The sequence below is a fragment of the Lottia gigantea genome (genome assembly GCF_000327385.1).
Source record: "Lottia gigantea unplaced genomic scaffold LOTGIsca_11, whole genome shotgun sequence".
Lineage (NCBI taxonomy): Eukaryota > Metazoa > Mollusca > Gastropoda > Lottiidae > Lottia > Lottia gigantea.
Window position 1 is genome coordinate 4,455,113 of NW_008707001.1, and position 21,101 is coordinate 4,476,213.

General features: G+C 32.4%; 1 protein-coding gene across 1 annotated transcript; it reads right to left on the minus strand.

Annotated features, from left to right (window-relative positions):
- Positions 1 to 1,680: 1,680 nt before the first annotated feature.
- LOTGIDRAFT_212273 (hypothetical protein) lies at positions 1,681 to 18,506 on the minus strand (the record flags this gene model as incomplete). Its single annotated transcript, XM_009047307.1, has 7 exons — positions 1,681 to 1,776; positions 2,468 to 2,632; positions 3,119 to 3,214; positions 4,917 to 5,082; positions 5,524 to 5,699; positions 6,295 to 6,459; positions 18,294 to 18,506. 7 exons carry the CDS (start codon positions 18,504 to 18,506, stop codon positions 1,681 to 1,683), a joined length of 1,077 nt encoding a protein of 358 aa, XP_009045555.1.
- Between the last annotated feature and the right edge of the window lie 2,595 nt (positions 18,507 to 21,101).

Genomic DNA, 21,101 nt, shown 5'->3' on the forward strand with positions numbered 1-21,101 from the left:
ACTAAAACTAAGCGTTTTATGACGTTACTAAGTCCTTTTGTTATTCAGCATATTTTGGGATTAGTGATGTCATAAAATGCTTAGTTTTAGTGGAATAACAGGAACCGAAGACATCTGATTGAAAATTGGAATGATACAAATTGATGCTTTCGATGTCCCCGATACACATACAAATTTTAGGAAACCTCTTTACAGTCCCTTTAACAATACTGATAACAATCTATCTGAATCACCGAAATGAATTCAAATTTAACAATTTATATATTTTACAAATATCAAGTACAAATAATTTAAAATAGAGAAGATCTATTAGTTGTAGAGTTGGACGAAGACATTCATGCACATCTGTTTGGTTTGGCCAAAATTGTTCTTTCTGTTTTGCCATGGGTCTGTTTTGACTTTTGGATGAACAAACTGAAAATATCAATCATTTCAGCTTGGTCTCTATTGAGTTAAGTATTGCTTTCATGATTTATTGATAATCCTCACTGGTTGTACATGAATATCTTTCCCAAATATATTTTTTTATCAATTCACATTGAAATGTTAATAAATTAGTAAGTCACTGGAGAGAGTCGAAATAGGTGATACTATTTATAGCTACCACTGAACGTTGCTGTATCACTAGTGGGTACATTATGTTGCTGTATATTGTTAGCTTGTAAAGATCCTATAGACACTTTAGGGGGTGAAGTGGTTGTCTGGTTACTAGGAGATGCACCCTGTTCACCACCGCTGACAGGATGAGGATGGGGATCTGTTAAGGATTTTTGTGCAGCACTGAAATAAGAAGACAAAGAAAGAAACGTCATAATTGATGAAAGAGCAAGTTCTATTGCCAGTGGTCCATGGTGAGATCTGCAAAATAAGGACTTAAAACTTATGTGAGAAATACATGAAAAGGTGAACTATTCAAAATTACTATATTTTTCTCACTATCAAGATAAGAATTCCAATTTTTACTGAAGTTACAAGACAATGCATCGGAAACACGTAAATGGATTCCAATCTATTGAACATGAAATAAAAATAATCATTAGACCCACCCAAAAGATAATCAAAAGGATTTTCTATTATTGTCAGCTTGTGAATTGGAATGCCCATACTTTAATTGAGGCCAAAGACAACTTAGATGTAGCTTACCTAGCTGCTAAAGGATCTATTGGTTTGGATGCTTGAGGTACATCAATACCATTAGGTGTTGTTAAAGGACCATTCCGAGTTCGTATAGGATTTTCTAATCTATTATCATTAGTATTACCACTATCACAGATTACTTCATCATCATATATTCTATATCTACAATGTATTATTAGATTTTTCATACATCATTTTTATGTTGGGTCCAAGCTATGTCTGATAAGAGTTTAGTTCAAGCTAGCCTTCAACGAGGCTTAGTTCAAGCTAGCTTCCAACAAGACTTAGTTCTAAGTTAACTGCAAGCTGGCTTCCAAAAAAGTTAAGTTTAAGATAGCTTTCAGCCTATTTAAGTTCCAGATAGCACTCACCCAGTTTAGTTCATGTTGGCTCAAGCTAGCATCAAACACAAAATGTCTCAAGCTAGTTCTCAGCTTACTAGTTTATTGCCAGCTGAGCTTAATTAAGGCTGGATATGAGAGATATACTCAATCCAGCTCCCCACCATTCTAAGAAAGCATATATCAATGAAAATCAAATTTCTCACCTAAAACCATATTCATCTTCATATTCCTGATTGTCATCTTCACTATCTTCATCTGGTGCCACAAACATAACATCCATTTCTATTTCACCTTGCTACAATTATAAATACACAATATGCAAACATTATGTTCATTCTCTCACCTTTCTGGAATCAAAACATGTTTCAGTCCATAATTTAGTTTGAAAGGTGGGTATTAGTTACAAATTTCCACTTATACAATGCTTCACAATCGAAACTCTAACCAACAAACAAGCTAGATCTCCCATTTGACCCCTTGAACTGCCATCAAGACAAACATAATCATTCAGCATGTCCCAATCAGATTTTTTTCAATGCTTATTATCTTATATATAAACCAGATACTATAGATACGTAAGAGCAAAACAAAACCCGAAATCGAAACAACATAGTGGAGATACATTAATAGAGGTAAGCCAAATCAACAGCAGACACCCTGAGTCAGATCCATAAAGATAGTGGACCACAGCCATATACGCCCACCACGGAATGCGGATGGTAAATATTCAAGATTTTGGGGCAAGGGCAATAACTCTGCTTCTAACGGTCGAAAATAGCTCAAATTCGAACTTGATCTTCGTTTTATGAATATGTATACACATACCGAATTTCATTTGATTCCATCAAAAAATCTAGTTTTTAGAGTGTTTACAAACAAATGTTGACGGACGGATGGGCAGGGGTGCCGACAATATACGTCCACATAGCGAGATGTGGGCGTATAAAAATTAATCCCCCAAAAACAATAAATATTGAACAAATTACCTGCTTTGAAAGAATATGTACAGCTTCAGCATGTTTAGCATTTCTAAGATCTATATTATTTACACTCAATATTGCATCACCAACAAACAGGGCACCACATCTATCTGCTGGTTGACCTTCATGTATTTCAGATATCAATATAGGTACACCATGTTCTTTACCACCCTGAAATTATAACCAGGATTTTAACTACCTGTATACCTGTATACTAGCTATTGTTATTAAAGACCATATTCTTCTCACAACTCAGAATGCTGATAAATGCTGTATATCAATTACGTTGAAAAAATATTCACATCAAGTTAAAAGAGTTCATTCCCATTATATTATCCCATGGTATTATCACCTAGCTATTCTTCTGGGAATTGTATGTATGCTGTATAATGGTTGTGAAGAAATATTATCATCAAGAAACAGAGTTCAGTCCCATTATATACTTGATATAATGTATCTTTTATATGGGAAACATATATTGCAAGGCAATGGCTATTTAGAATTGATGAAATAAATGAAAAGCCTGTTTTTAAGTGCCCCCTTTATTTTTAGGACTTTTTGTGAAATACTCTAATCATTGCCAGTGTTTTCAGTTATCCTTCACTCTTAAATTTTTCAATATCTTTATCAAAAGAAAATATGAAGTAATCAACTTACAGTAATGGACATTCCTAAACCTTCATCTGGACCTTTTTCTATTTTTATTTTCCTCAAATCACCAAGGCCATGTTTTCGTTTTAATGCTTGAAAATCCTGAAATAAAAAAAAAATCATTTAAAGTTAAATTCCTAAATTGCTTTGAAAATGAACATATCTCTTTTTTGGACATGATCTTTATCTGGCAACACTGGCAAACTCTGTTTTAAAAACAGAACAATTTTGTTCCACTGATCATGCATGTCATCACACATTGGATGATTGCTCTCTTAATAAGATACCATCAATATCTGATATGACTTCGTTGAATCATTTGCCCCCTAGATAAATGGCTTACCCGCACTTCATTTTTAAGTAATTTATGGGGAAAAAAACAGTTTTTTCTATTTTTGATCCAAAATATGCGAAGAATGCAAGTTTTCAAGTTTACGAAAATTCCAAAATCATTCGAAAACTATTATAAAAGGCAATGATAAAACATAAACTTAATCAATTCCAAAACAACAGAGCAAATATTTCAACAAAATCATCAAAATACTTAAATTACATGTCTTTTCCTTAACAGTCTGTTACTAGATCATATTATAACTTTTATTTCAACTTTACCATAAATGACACTACTTTACACACATTTAGTAAAACATAGCCTACAGGTAGAGAAAGATGCTTATTCTTTAGGTTCCTGACCTTTATCTGGCACCATGTCTTGGAGGCAGGATTAAGGGTATAGAGATGTAGGTGTATAGTAACGTTATAACTGTCAGTTAATTAGTACATAGTTTCTATAAACAGGATATTATAACCAAAATATAACTCCACATAGTGTTTTTATTGACAGATGTCTTTCTGTCCTCATTAACAGTTTGTATAAATAGATGTATATCAAAAAAACTTCCCAAGGTACATTCTTAACCTATATGCATATTACTTCCTATTTATATGATCTTTTAGGAGGGAGCAGTTTTTAGAGGAACAAAATTGTCGAACATATTACTGAGGTGCATTCTTAACCCTTTCAACCCGAGAGATCAGTTTACCAGGCACATAATTATGAAATATACACCTGAGTCGCAGGTAAAGTTTCTGTTACCAAGTGACGTCACAACGTTAACGTCATATGCTTTAAGTTATAGTACATGGAGTTCAATTACACTCAGGTGTTCAAAGGGGTTAACGAAGTAGTCAGTCAGAAGTAATCAACCAAGTCTGATTAGTCTGAGTTTCATTTAAAGCCTTAGATTTGAACCTCTATAAAAACAGAGAAATTTTATGATGCCAAAACCAGAGCTTAGCCTGGTATCATATATCTACGCATTCAACCAAGCTTTATAATATGTGATAGTTCACAAGAAATCTACTATTGTATAATGTCGTCCCTTATAGACAAAAAGAATCACTTACATACTGGTACAAGATCTGATCTCCCTCAAGGTCAAGAAATATCTGATGCCACAACAACTCAACAAGTGTTCAGTATGGTACCTTAACACTCAAGGGATGTAGTGGCTCAGTCAGATGGATAGCTCAAGATTTACCATAGAAAAAGCGTCTGGTCATTTGGATGGGACAATCAACAGTAAAGATGCCTTGACAGTAGGACACTGAATAAGAGCTGCTGTCCTGTCAAAATTTCTCTCATTACACATTGCGAGACCTTGCCAGTCTTCTTAAGTGCAGAAACTTCAATGATAAATCTCATTTCATTTCATGTCAACTTAACTATCAAATATGTAATAGATCACAGGATTTCAATTTTTTAAATAATGACATAATTTTCTACACCATAATAATCACTTACATGGCCTGGAGGTACTGGTAACTTTTTCTTGTGATGTTTGCGGCCACGGCAAGCTCGTATTACTGTTTTATGACGGTGAAGATGTATTTCAGCCTCTAATTGATTCCATAATTTATCGTGTTCTGCTCCTCTCATATCTCGACCTAACAACTGAATCTGTTGAATCCTATAAAACATCAAAAAACACTGAAAATAACATATTAGATAGTGATATATTATGTTGAAATTGTTTTAAATATTCAATATTGAAAAAAGACATTTGTACAATGCTATGTTTCAGTTAAATGTTTCAAAATATTGACAGTAAAACATACAACAGTCTTAATATGAAATTTAGAACTCAAAATCTGTTAAGCTCAATGACTTTTAGCATTTAAATATTGACAAACTTTTAAAACTTCTCATATAGCTCAATCTTAACATACTGAAATGTTAAAGGGAACAATCAATAGACATCAATTAATTTCAAGATACCAACATGTGTTCCAGACATATAATTCTCAACAGGACATGTGATATAAAATTTAAATCTAATTTCAAAAGACTTTAAATTCAAATTTCCCATATAAAGACTTTAAACATGAGCAAAGAAAGCAGAGACACCTACCTGCCAGCAAGTTCTTTGTCTAAATATTTAGCTGCCAATCTAGCACCATATACCTCACTCTGTAAGGCTAGGATATATTGTCGTAATTCATGGTTTTCTTTACGTAGTTCTTTAACTTCAGCATCAACTCTAGCTACTCCTGTAGCATCATCTTTACGATGTTGTAACTCAGCCTCCTAATAAACAAACAAACATGTATTAATAACCATTTTATAACATGGTTTTTCATCTGAAAACTCACTTTCCTCATAATTCTAACTCACGCTTCATCATGTTTTAGGCCTAAACTAAATGATTCAAAATGAAATACAAGCTTACTTAGATTATGAATAAAGCATCAACGATCTTAGCACCAGGATATCCTAGGAACATTGGTAAAAGTTAAGACCCTAGGACATCTTAGCGCTAAGATCGTTTGAACAAAACGAAAAGAAAGCCGGGTTTTTTCATCTTATACATTGTGGGACATTTGAGATGCTCCAACATTCATGTCCGGCAAATCAACAATCAAAGACGTTCACATGATACTGAGACTGCTTGTTAACAACACTTAACAAATCCAGTGACTCGATCTCTCAAAACAATTTAGATATTCATCCCAGATGCAAGCAAATTTGCAGAAAAATGTATCAAATAAACAGCATTAACTTTCAAAAAGGTTGCCATGTTGACAAACCTGGTGACCCAGTGATATTAGAGGTTATAAGAAAACTCTGCATCACTTGCAGAACTTAAAATAGTCCAGTTATAAAATTATGAAACTTTTCGTACCAATTTCTTTTTGATATCATCAGAATCAACTTCTAAACCTTTAGCAGACGCAAACTGTAACTGTGAAGCGTGTAATTGTAATAACATATTATGTAATTCTTTTTCTACTACAGCTTTAGCACTCTGTATCTCTACTATATCAGACCTCATATCTACTAGCTGGGCCTGGAATATACAAACATAAAATACATTAATATATAGGAATCCAAACATTCAACATAAAAATTGTCTTGACTCATACCTGTACATTTATTACTATTATATCAATATCTCTTACTACAGTCAATTATAGAGCTAGGTTACCTTGAACCACTGATGGTTTTGGATTCCCAGTCGACGTGTGGAAGTCTAGTCATCTCAGACAGCTTTAAATAGGTAGGATAATCTGAGATAGATCAAGACCAAGAGGTTTGGCCAAGGAGTAGGCGGTAGAGAAAATTCTCCTGAACCTAAGTTGTTATCCTTGTAAAAATTTTCCAGAAGTTTATTTCTTTTCATTTGTTGACACCATAAAATAAACTGTTTTTCAATTTAGGAAGAGTTGATGGAACACTTTGACGATAAACCTGATCAATATGATAAGTAGTCTTATTAAGATTTTTCTTGAAAACAGAACGACCCTAACCATTCATTTATTATGGGACATCATTGGATCAAACAAAACTGTCACAAATAAAAAAAAAATCACATTTTCATAACTTTATAGGACAGCCTGTATCTGTTGCAACTGTTATACAAGTGTTGATACAAGCTATCTATTTCATTATTCTAATTCTTGGTTTACAAATTATAATACATGCGTAAATAAGAGTGTTCAACATTCTATTTTTCTTACCAATTTAAAAACAACATATGGAGTCAAGCAATAATTTCTAAAACAGTATCTAATAACATTTCAAAATTATAGAATTAGCAATTTATGTCTGTCTGTACAGTGCATATTATATGGAAGTGGAAAATGGAAAATGTGACTTGGTATAAAAAAAATTCAAGATACTCAAGGTATGTCTCAGATTACTGAGTGAAATTTCCAAGTGATTTAGTCAAATATTTCGAGGAATGAAGTCAGATTATCCAGTTATAAAATCAGATTTTCCAGTAATCTAGTCAGATTATCCATTAATTTAGTCAGATTATCCAATTATAAAGTCAGATTTTTCAATTACTGAGTCAGATTATCCAGTTATTTAGTCAGATTATCCAGTTATTTTAGTTATGAAGTCAGATTATCCAGTAATTAAGTCAGATTATCCAGTCATTAAGTCAGATATTCACGTTAAGAAGTCACATTTTTCAAGTGAAATAGTTAAAATTTTAAGTTATCAAGTCAGATTTTGAGAAAGTTGGTCATTTTTTTTTAATTACTTAGTCAGATTTTCTAATAACTAACTTTTAGTAAAATTATAGTAAAAAAATCAACAATGCTTGCCGCAGAGGCTTCCATAATAATGAGAAGAGGTACAGGTTTAATAGTTGGCAAAAGAACAAAATTAACTAGAAGAAAATTAGTTTAAAAAATAAACAGCACATGTAAAATTAGATGTATTTCTATATTTTAATGTTGAGGAGGTTGTTTATGAATTGTAAACATGATGTAAATAAGCTAGAAAATCACTTTTCTAATAATCATAGTAAGATTTATATTACAAACATTTATCATGAATGAACTGGTTTTTGTTATTGCCAAATCTTTTTTACACAATTTATTTATATACAAAGTTGTAATACATTTGAATTTGCTGTAGTGCTGCAGTTACTCAGCATGCTTGGGATTTGATTCTGACAAAGGGCAGTCTACATCTTTTCTTGAACACACACAAGAAATTTGTGCTGTTTATTGCCAGTCATGCCATTATAAGATACGTATCGTGATACAATGTTCATGGATTCACTGATATATCTACCCCCAATACTACAAATGTATGAAAATTTAATGAATATGGGCAACCCCCTCTTATATCAAAAAGATCATTTGAATGGTTAAAATATATTGATATATATTGATAAGGGGTTATGGTTAAAATGACGATGGACTATGGTACAACTTGCTTTTCTATCAAGGTTTCACTCACGTGTTGAGCTGACATAAAGAAAGAATTCTGAATTGGACCTCCTTGATATAAGCTAAAAAGCTTTAACAACACAAATGAATGCTATTTTGCTAGCAAAATTTTGTTAACTGCACCAGCTTATTACAGTTAAACGAATATGACCTCAATTTTAATGTTCCACACATTTTATAATGCACCTGCACAGTGATTAACTTTTTGAATGAATCAAAGCAAGCCATATTTTTGACATATATTTGGCAATGAAATGTGAACCTTAGTTCATTTGTCTTGAGAGCACAATATGCATATTTTCAATTCTGGGGCATGGTTATAAACATGATCATAACTTTCAGATAATCCTACAAATGCTTCTAAGAACTCTGATTTATTGATATCAATACGATCAATTTAATTTCTAAGCACATAATTACAATCTTTGTAGTTATTTTGATGATAAAAGCTATCAGACAACATGTCAAGAGCTATGTGACAATTTAAAAGCTATCTGACAACATGTTAAGAGCTATCTGACAATTTAAAAGCTATCTGACAATTTAAAAGCTATCTGACAACAAGTGTAAAAGCTATCTGATAATCTAAAAGCTATCTGACAACAAGTAGTAATGGTCTGACAGCAAGTAAAAAGAATTCAAAGACATTGAACTTATTACAATATCGCTAGAGACAAATTTCACTAATATCTCTTTTAGACTGTCAAATGGGGTAGAAATAAATTTTACATATTAAACTATTTCATGCAAAAACTTACAAATTATCCAATTTCTGCTATTTCAGCAAGACGTAAATTTTTGAAAATCATTATTGAAATATTTCAGTGAAGCAGTATATATTGCAACCAGACAAATCAAATTGTGAATACCAGTAATGAAATAATAAATTAGATCAAACTAAACTGATTTAGAAGAATCTGTTTCAATTGGAATCTGAATCAGTGCCAGATTTATGTGATTTATTATATATCGTTTGTGCGACGCAATACAATGAATAAATTTCTCCAAATTCTTAACTTAAATTCGGCGCACACATGAGACATCAGTTCAGACAGAATTAGTTTGTGCACAGCTTTCTCTGAGGAAAAACAATTATCTTTGATAACAACTTTAGTTGCAACATTTTGTGAGGAATGCCTTCTTTCACATCTCTGCTCTCCAAAACGAGATAGCTTTGATAAAACACAAAGGAAGTAACAAGGAAGTCTACTTTGAAAGGATTGATGTCAAAAGATCTATCCATGCAGATAAAGATTTTATAACCTTCTGAAAATTTTATGAAATGCTTTTAGAGGTTTGACGCTTTAAGGAGCCTCTCTACCAGCTCTGCCTTGCCAAAAACAGGTGACACAGTACATTTAGTGAGAGAAAAGATGGCTAATTCAAAGTCATCGCAACTGAAAACCACCACTCTCAACAAACCAAAGAACAAACAAAAAAAGGGAGTTAAATACATTTAGCATCTTTTTGAAAAGGAATCTCATTTAAACGTCACATTACTAAAGTAATTATCCATTTGAATGATAAATATATAGTCTCTTTAAAGTAAAATATGTAAAGCATTGGTGCTTGATTTATAGTGGCATTAGTAAGAAACAGAAAATTACACTGCACTGGATGACTGTACCTAATCTTACTGAGTATGTTATCATCACATCAGAATGTGTACAAATACTATTTTACTATCTTTCTACCAATTTCTGACAGTCTTTTACTAGTATTACTATATCATATAAATAATATTAACCATTTATCAGAAGCTACTGCACAAGCTGTGTTTTGTAACGATCACAAGGTTTGGTTTAGAAAGACGGAAACCATGCAGAAGACAAGCTTGTTTTATCAAGGACTGTTAATGCCCTACAAATCTGGCCCTATCAGTTCCTAGATGTGATATTCGGAGGTGATATTCGGATGTAATTTTGTCACCTTTGGGGCCAGGACTAGACATAAAATGTCCCTTTAAAAAGGGAGTTTGGATCGTTAGTTTTTGAGAATTATCACCATGACAAAATATCACATTACTCTTGGTATCTGGCAGTCTTTTACTAGCACTACTCTAATATATAATTGATATAAACCATTGATCAGAAGTACTGTGCAAGCTGTGATTTCAATGATCACAGGGTTTGGACTGCCAGTTTTTGAGAATGTTCACCATGACTAAAATTTGGCACAACTTTTGGTATCTGACTACGAATACAAATAATATATCATATCAAAAGCTACTGCACAAGTTGTGGATCTTCAAGCTAAGAATAGTAAAGAGCTTTAGATTAAGAACTAGCTTCCAAGTGGACAGGAACCATGCCGAGGACCAGACACATTTTCTTTGCTGAGAATTTCTACCTGGTGATAGACAACATGCAGAAGAGAAGACTAATACAAACAACATGTAGTCTGGGCTCTTTATGTTTCTACTTTTGAATAATTCCAAATGTTTTTTGATCGAAAAGTGTTTCTGGTCATGGAATATTAATGAATTTTACCCATTGATGGCATTTTGTTTTCTATTTTGCTTATTGGAATAGACCAGCTTACATGCTTGAAATATCATCTTGAATGAAAAACTTAGTACTTGAATACACAGAATAAAAATAAAACTGGCGACCAATTTCTCCATAATACCAAATCAGAACTATATGTCTAGATAATATTTAGTTTATAGACTCTCCAAGCTATGTAAATATTGATTTCTGGAAAATTTTGGAGGGCAATACGAGCCATAATTACCGTTAAATGAACATCAACATCAATTGAACTGGTGAAATCTAGGTAGAAAATCTCTAATTGAATGAATATATCTCATTTATATTGGGAATACGTCAATTTATCACATGATTGATGGTTGGTAAGAGTTGATGTATTCAGATTTATCAAAATACTGCAGCCTACATCTCTCTGAAAATTGAAATATTGCAATAAATAAACCAAATACCAACGATACCAACCACACAAGGAAACTGACAATCCAAAACAACATATTGGTAAAACATTGTTCATTGTCACAGCTAATGAACTTTCACATGAGGTAGTATATCAAACATAAGTGAATAAGTATTTCATAATGAAAAGTGTTATCATAAGAGTAAAAAAACAATACCAAAATTCGGGATTATGAACTAAAATATGCTATTAGCCCAATTTCAAAGTTTTCTAAATATATTATACCAATAACAGCACTGCCAATGGGTGCTTGTGACCATTGCAAGGGGCACCTTTCTTGTTGATTTTAGCTCCTGTCAAAGGAATTCCTAACTTTGTTCAAATGCCTCAAGTCCTATTCTAGAATGTTACCAACATTCGAAAACTAGTAACTCTTAAATATTCTGAACATTTTGCATCAACCTAAGATGAGCTCTAGACAATTAGAAGCAACAAAACTGCCAAGAAAATTTCTAAATGAAGTTTGAATTGATAAGCAGGAAGTGATTTAGATATCTGTCAGTTGTGCTAACATAGTTTTTGGTGGAGGTGTTTCTTTGAATTGTTAGCATCTTCACTAATAGCTTTAGGTGGGCAAAGGAACCCATGAAGATGAAGTGCAAGAAGGTAAGGGCCACAACCAGCACAAGAGGATTGGAATCAAGGAATTATTTGTTGTCATTTCAACTACTATCACCAAAAGGAATATCGTAATTCTTAGCTGGAAGCTCAGAGAAGAGAGAAAGCTTCAAGTCATATATGTATTTTGTCATTAACCTTGAAATATTACATCTGTTTTCAATAAAGATAAATCCAGGAGAGTAAACATTACATTATAAAACAGTGTTTTTACATCAACATTTAGTTAAATAGATAGTTTTTACAGTTAATGTCATATCTTGTTACTAAAGTAGATCATTTCTAACAACTCAGTAAGATGTACATATGTCTCTTCATTATAATCAGCCCTGATAAATTCAAATCATTATAATGATGATATAATCATCTTCCATTATTCAAGTCAATTGAGCAGTAAGTAGGTATGGAAAATCAATGCCAATCAATGCCAAGATGTTTTAAGAACTTATATGAAATATATATTTTAGGCTTGTGTTTGCAAATTTTGAAAACAAAAGCAAATGATGTCATGTGAAGATTCAAATGCTCTAACCAATTGTGCTACAGGCCTTTCTCAAAAGGGCCCAAATTTTCACTCATTTCTGAATTTTAAGTTATTTAGGGATATATTTCATAGTTATGGTTCAACAAATTGTATAAAACCAAATTCACAAACACACAACCAAGCTACCCACTGGGATGAATTCTTGCATGAATTAAGTTCATTTAAAGGGAAAGCTGCTCCATCTTTTTTGACCAATCATACCTCAGTCTCAGAAACGGGAATTTTTTTTAGCTAAGCCAATCAGTAATAGCGTCCATGGTTCACTGTTGAAATATGAGCCTTCAAATCCATGCATGTCCATAGTTATCTGTGTTTGGAAGTTAAAAAGACGAGTCATCTTTTCTTGAAACACTGCCGTATATAGAAAAAACATCTATAGAAATAGGACAAGAAATTCCAAGTTGGAAGAATTATGCGATTTCATACATTTCTAGTAAATCTGAAGACCATTTGCATATATTCAAGACCCACATCAACCCCCCAAAATTATTCACCTGATTCTTTTAATACAGACAAATTTCATTGTAAACAATGACCTTAAAAAACAATGAAATCTAGTAATGAACATTGCGAGAAAAATACTGTAAAATTCAATAAATGAGAAAGGCCATTAACAAGTTTAATGATTAAATAATAATTAACTTTGTTAACATTTAAATAAAGCTGATTATAAAACAATTTTACAAATTGTCATTCTTAACAAGTTATATATTTTTTATCACTTATATTTTCTATAATTGTTAAAGGGATCGTAAAGATGTTTTCTAAATTTTTTATGTGTATCTCAGACACTGATAAGATATACACCATTCCAATTTTCAATCTGTGGTTCCTGCAATTTCACTAAAACCAAGTGTTTGATGACATTACTAATTGCAAAATATGCTATCACATAAGGCCCTTTGCTATAAGTGACAAGTTCTTTATTTTTAAATCTGAAATTCTTCTCGTTAGTTTTAGAATATATTATATTATCTGCTTCTGGTTGAAAAAATCAGGGGTCTTATCTCGATAACTTAGCTTAAGAAGATTTTAGTGTTCCAGTCATCTGATTGGTCAATCACTTAAATTGATTTTATATTCAGTTTTATCATCAAATCAGATTACTGTATTTCTAAAAATCTGGATTTTATCTTTGTTAAATTTTTGAGAATAAGGCCCCTGGTGACTCAACTTGCCATCCATGATCTGATGATAAGCGTTATGCATCTAATAGTGCCAATTTGTTATTTCATCTTTTTGGTTCAGCTAACATTGCAGATATGACAGAAGCTAGTTTCATATGAAATACATGTCATATATCATATACTTCATGTCAAATCTAATACATATTAACTTTGTTATCATAACAATTAAGTCAGTAAAAATGTGCAGCCATTGTGAAGGTTTCAGTTGTTTGTTTTCTCAAGTTTCATACTTTGTTGAAACATGCCTTCCGAAAAAGTTGCGATTTTTCTGAAAATTCAGACTAAGATTTTGAAAAAATATTGGACTTGTTAGTACTAGTTTGTAAGGAGTTTGTTTTGCCAGTGTAAATGTTTAAAGGTTTACAGATTGGTAAAGATAATAAAAGATGGATACTTTCATCTCATTAGTTTTCTAATAATATTACCTACATCAATCTCTTGACGTTATTTCACCAATTATTTTTTAGTTCTAGACCTACATCGATTACTTGATCAATGATTTTCACTCAGAAAATATCTAACAACTTTAGTCTCACAATTTTTCACTCCATTTCACCATTGATGAAAATTTCAGCATCTTAAATTGCATCCATTAGGAAAACTAAATTTTACTGTTAAGTTTAGTCAGATTTTTGTGATGTAATATAAGATGGAATATAGGTTAATGGTTCAATAGAACAGACAGAAAGTACAGAAAAATCATATAAACACTATTTTCCATGTGGAACATTTCTTTTAAATTTGCACCAAGTTAGGGGAGCGGACAAGTAAGTATATGCAGATCATAACCATCCAATTGATCCAGATCCTGACAACTAACAACTACCCAATCTGAGATATAAGTTACTGGAAGCTTAACTCTACATTACAGTCATCTTCACAATATCAAACTATTACGATCTACATCTTAAACATGCCTTCACTACAAATACAGCCGTCTTTCTTGAATCATGTTTGTAAATGTAGTGATTTGATTGGATTGTACACTAGCAAGTGCATCCAATAAGAGGCTTCGAAAAAAAGGTTACTAACAGTAAGCCACAATGATCAGTGTCTTTTTGTCCAGGGTTCTGATTGGCTGTATTTGCTGGAGTATAATCCAATCAAATCGATGCATTCCTCCAAATAAGAAAATCTGCTATTGGAGTCAACGTATAAGCCAAAAGATGTAATAGCATGACATTGTGAAGATACATTGCAGTGTGATTCAGAAACTTGTAATAATTCACAAAATACCCCGTACTATTCAAATGGTTGGATATCAGGGTGGAGAATCATGTGATCATATCAACAAGGTTCAACCTATGATTTTACCTAGTTCAGCTTTACAGATTCCATGATAATTGCCAAGTGAAAGAATTGGTGGCACTTCAAATACAAATTATATAGTTAAAATAGTATTATACAAGACTAATCCTGTGATAGAAGCGAGGGAATCATGAAATGTTTTCATTCATCATTCTATTTAAGTCTTAACACCAGATCTCTCTGCTTGCCAAAATTACCATTTTATTTTCAAAACAAATCTGTTGCTAATCTACTTCTTAAATCTCTTATATCAAAACAAATAATTGCCTTTGACTTTGAAATTGTGTTGTAGCATCGACTTATTTTTTTTCTACTTAGCCAAGTTTCCAGAAACATTCTACTACAAGTCTGTGTGTAATTCAAGTAGAGATGTTATTGCTACAAATTGGAAAAGGCAATTGTACTTTTAAAATTTTCACTGTTTAGTCATGCACGACTGTGCCATATATAGAAAAGACATACATAGAAATATTGTATTTCTGAAGCAGTTACATATATTCAAGGTCCAAATCAAGCACAAAAATTGCAAATCTATCTCTTAAAAAATCCTACCATAGATAACGTCTGTAATACTGAAGGTATAAGATCTTCAATGTTCTAAACAATGATTGAAAAACCAAGAAATTGAACAATTCTGCATTTAACAGTGTATAAACAACTTTTTAATCTATAACTATCAAAGAGTTAACCATAAAAAACAGTTTTATTCTTCAGGTCTATTTCAATCTTTAGGATAATTCAAATTCTAGAGGTGACTTTACTTACAGCTTCAATTTGAATACCAAAATACCATAAATAGTAATATTGACTGGTTGAATGTAACTCCACAATTATTATCATTATAGAAAGGAATAATACTGGCAATTTCTAAGAATGGTCTACATTGCTAGTGAAGATCAGTTCTTGCAGGATTCGAGCCATTATTGAATGAAGTTATTCTAGATTAATACTCAAAGAGTTGATAGAATGAAGAATGACCTCAGGGACATTTGTTTGCACTATCAGAGTCATTGGCCTATTGATGCTTAATTGAATATGAAAATAACATTATTAGCTATCTAGACTGCCCGAAAGGATGCTGTCCTGTTCTGTTTGATAAGAAATATATCAAACATAGTTGGGGAAGGGATGTCAGACCGACAAACCTGAGTCACATTAAGGAACTGGTTATTGTAGAGGAGCATAGCCTGTCAAGCCACACCTGCCACACAAAATAATTTTACGGGTGGAGTTTTTTATAAAATTAAAGGTTTTCTAATGAATACATCAAATAACATTATTATCTATGTAGACACTTTAAAAGAAATGTTGTTTGACATTATTGAAAAATGCTTAATGGTAATATTAAGCGTTTTTTAATAGTTAATTGCATATTTATGGATAATTACCAAGTTTTTTTATTTATCGGATTATGTAAGGATCATGTTATGTTATTTATGGCACCAAGTTTAAAATTCTTAAACTTTATGTTAATTCTAAGACGTAGTATCACTTCAAGTTGCTATCATGTAAAGATCTGCCAGCTCGTGAAATGATAATTTTGCATGGTATTATCAAGATACAGATCAATCAACATAGAAACATTAACATTAAATATATACAAAATTATCATTATCAAAAGCAACAACAGATGTTTGGGGACAATATCTAACATAATTCTATTATATATAATATTTCATTCTAACTGTCAATATATAAATATGGCTGTGATCAATATATACCATAATATTAGGACAATAAAATTTCACTCGTCTGTAACAGAATACAAGCCATTTCGACAGCAGACATTCAACTCCAACAAGTGAAAGAGATTCTTCATTCTTTATGTGTTATGTTATTAATGTTAGAAATTGTATTTGTCTTTAGATAGGAAGACTAGTGACATGTATGGCACCTAATAAACAAGACAATATCTCAACAAGCTATTGACCATGTTGTTCACTGACCTACAGTTAACAAATTTATACCTGTAGAATTGTTATAAACTTTAAGAAGCCAGATGCTACGTTTACCCCATCGTGTCCAAACCTCACCCCCATTTGTCATACTACATCGAGACTGGTAATACAAGTAAGAGAAATTCATAGATAAATATTGTCCAATCAAAATTGACCCTACTGCCTTAGTAGTAAAATTTCTGCCACTCAAAACAAATCACTCGTTGATGCTTTGAAAGCTGCCTGCCATTACATATTTTGATTTAAATGTACGGTAGAGAATTGAGTAAGATTTTCGGTAAAGAATTGAAACCGAGAGAAAATCAAACCTTACTTTGGAATAATTACGTGGAAAGAAAGTGTTCTTCTTATCTCTTCTAAGGGGTGGTGGCAACGCGATGTTGTGTTTTGTTTACATTACCTTATTTCCGTTCTACCGATCTGATTGGTGAGATTCAATTTCATCATGATACGATGCATTTGCCCCATACTCTGCCCCTTATAAGACCCTGTGATAATCAGATCACATAAACAATGCATGGTCATTATCATCAACGGGATAACTAAATAATATACAACTGAAACTCTACAAGACCATAATAATCTAATAATTACCATACTATGTATCATAAAATCTTTTTTTTAAACAAACAGAAAACTTGAGAAAAGTATGTGCCTTTTCTTTTCATTCAGGACTTTTTAGTAGTCCTAACCTTATATCAGGACGGCGACATTAGCCTACTGAACTACTAAATGAGCTTTAAAATGCACAGTCTGGGTCAAGGTCCACTGCCCCTTTTCCTAAAACTTATATGACAACATAAGTATATCAATCAATCTTTATTCTATGGGAGGTACATATAAATGTGCTCATCATTTGCTTTGGACAAGTAAAACTTTTTTCTTTGGTTTTGTTTTAATATTTCTATGTAGCTCTACAATTGATGTATTGAGTTCTATCTCCACATTTGTATTTCTATATTGCTCTACGATTGATGTATTGAGCACTTTTTCTATATTGCTCTACAATTAATGTATTGAGCACTTTTAACAGTGGTATTTCTATATTGCTCTACAATTATTAATGTATAGAGCACTTTTAATAGTTTGTTATTGTTACTCAATAATCATGTACAGACCAGACAATAACAGGCAATATTACAGGTTGATACAGACATTACAGGATACAGACATTACAGGTTGATACAGACATTACAGGTTGATACAGGCATTACTGTTATGAATAATTGCAATGTCCAACATTGTAGCAAATTTGTATTAAAAATCTTTAAAGAGGCCATTTTTTGAAAATTGTTCATATTTGCTTTCAGATCCAGTGACAAATTATCGACCTCTTTCTCAACATAAGAAAACGTAAACAAAAATTGGAAACATACCTCGAGTTTGGCATTGCATTGAAAAACTGTCTGTGCTTTGTGACACAACTGGGCAAAAGCAGCACTGAGTGCGGTCATCTTTTGACGACCCTCGAACGTAAGTTCACATTGGTCCGGGTCAATTTCACCCAAAAGTAGATCTAAATCGACAAAAGCTTTGTCAAATTCTTTTTCTAGAATTTCTAGCCAGCGAAACGACAGCGTGGCAGCCATTTTTAATATGTCGGCATGAATAATATATGTTTTAGTTTCGTACTTTGTAGGTTTCAAAATAAAATGTTGAATGATTCTGAGTAATATATGTTTTAATAAATTCCATTATCATTCAAATAAATTATCTACAAATTCCAAATGCGAATAGGATATAGATCCATTGAATTTGTTATCTGATTTACTTTATGGAAAGCATCTACGTACACTTTCATAAAAATGTATGGGTAGACAAACACAACAAATAACATTTAGTAAGTTTTCAGTCTCAGTAAGAGACTCAACCTGCATGTTTTGACGGTTCATTAATGAAAGATATTTTTCAGTTGGGAAATAACTACAATAACGTGTACTATTATTTACTATTTCACCGAAGTGAAATTATTGTATTAAACTTCCAAACAATTTGTGTCATTCGCAACACTTTTGAAGCCAAAGGGGGACAGCTACCACCCTTGCTGCGCCGAAAGCTAGTTTTTCGGGCAAAAATATCATAACTAGGTTAGAAATTCGGGCTATCTCAGATATTTCGCATCTTTACTCTAAAACAATATACCTTATAGCTTTACCATATATAATCCCCCTTTCGTCTTCAACACGAGTACCCCCCCCCCCCCCCTCTTAAATCTCCAATATGAATTATTATCCGTTAGTCTTCAATTAAACTTACTCTCTTCAGTATCCAACATGTATTATCCCTCTTTTAATCTCTGATATTAATAATCTCCCTTTATTCTTTAATGTGAGTAATAATTTACTCTTTAACATCTACTAAGGCTTTTCGTCTTCAACATGAGTAACCCCTTTAGTCTCCAGCATGAGTTATCCCTTTAGTCTTCAACATCGCTTACCGCCCTTTAGCCTTCAACACCCCTTATCCGTTTCGTCTTCAACACGAGTAGTCTCCAACACGAATTATTTCCCTTTAGTCTCCAACACGAATTATTTCCCTTTAGTCTCCAACACGAAGTATCTCTCCCCAGTCTCCAATTATTTCCCGTCATTTAATCTCCATGAATTATCCCCCTTAGTCTTCAACATAAATTATCTCCCTTCACTCATCAATGGTACTTATCGTAGATTCAAAATGAGCCACCCAACCCATAATATCTCCTTTAGTTCCCAAACTCTTTTACCATCCTTCCTTCATCAACATCACTTACCAATTTCGACTTTAACACGAGTTTTCCCTCTTGACTCTCCAAGTCTCCAACTTGAATTATTTCCCTTTAGTCTACAAACTTACCTATTTAGTTTTATACTTTATTATCCCTCTCTCTGGCCTTCAACCTACTAACCCTTTTTTGTAATATAAATAGTAACTTATTACCTGTCAACCACCCTAGCCTACATACCTGTACCTGTGCAATGTTACAACCTAAAATTCCTTACCTCTTGTCCACAATAATTTTGCGCGTAGAGATCGAAAAAAGAAAATATGAAAATTAATTCATCCACAGTAATTGAGTAAGAACCCTTCAATGTGTATGGATAGCATTAAATATATATTACAGCTTAGCTAAGGTACCCCGACCTTTATTTTCCTAAAGATAAAACTCACCCAGAATTAAAAATTAGCGACCCACGGACCGAGCCCAACAATCAATTCTTACAAAACTCGCATAGTCTTGCTTATACATTGAAATGTTGGGATTCAAAATATGCCGTGGCATTCACCATTTCAAATTTCCCACAAGATTTTACATTTGAGGAAACAGAAAGATAATTTTAGTATAGAATTGAGTCAAGGTTAACTTAACTTTCTCAGGCATTGTTATACGTAACGCTAAACTTTTGAATTTTGAATGATATGTTTCTTGTTACTTATATTGTTTAATTTGCTAATAGGCTTACTTTCTGAAGCACAAACGCCATTTTTTTTCTAGAAGTTGTTTTTAGAGGTTATTGTTCATAGAGTTTCTTAGTATATAACTGTGTATAACGAGCCTTCACTTATCCAATACGTAATATATTTCATATTTGAATTCAAATGAGGTAAATACCAAGTAGGTATATCTTTAAAGTGTTAACCCTTTCTGTAACACCGGGCATCACTAATGGTTTAATTATTTTTCATTTTGAATAATTTCCAAAGTTCCTAAGATATATACGTATTATATTGCCTTATAAAAGTCTATATCCCCGTATATCTTCTTTATAATTTATTACGTTACTTCTTATCATCTTAATTCTGGAGAAAATGGGAGCCAAATGTTACAGAAGCGGACCTAGAATTGCGACAAGAGTAAAGTTGAGCCAATGAAATGAGAGAAGTAGATATATAGTACGAGGATTCCGATACAAGGTTCCCACAGTCGTTATCATGACGCTGTAGCCTCCACACACAATGTACCAACCATATATTACGCTTCTATTACTCTATATAGTGATAATAACTTTTGTAAATTGTGAAATAAATTTGGACAAAATTGATGGAAGTTGTAAAAAACAATGTGATTCTGCACCCGTAAGTAGAAACCATTATTCCTTTTGTTAAACTAAAAATCTATTACATTTAGACACGTTGACACCTATATATATTTATCATTTTAACTATTCTTGATGCTTTTCTTTTGTTAACTTCGCTCTTTTAGAGTG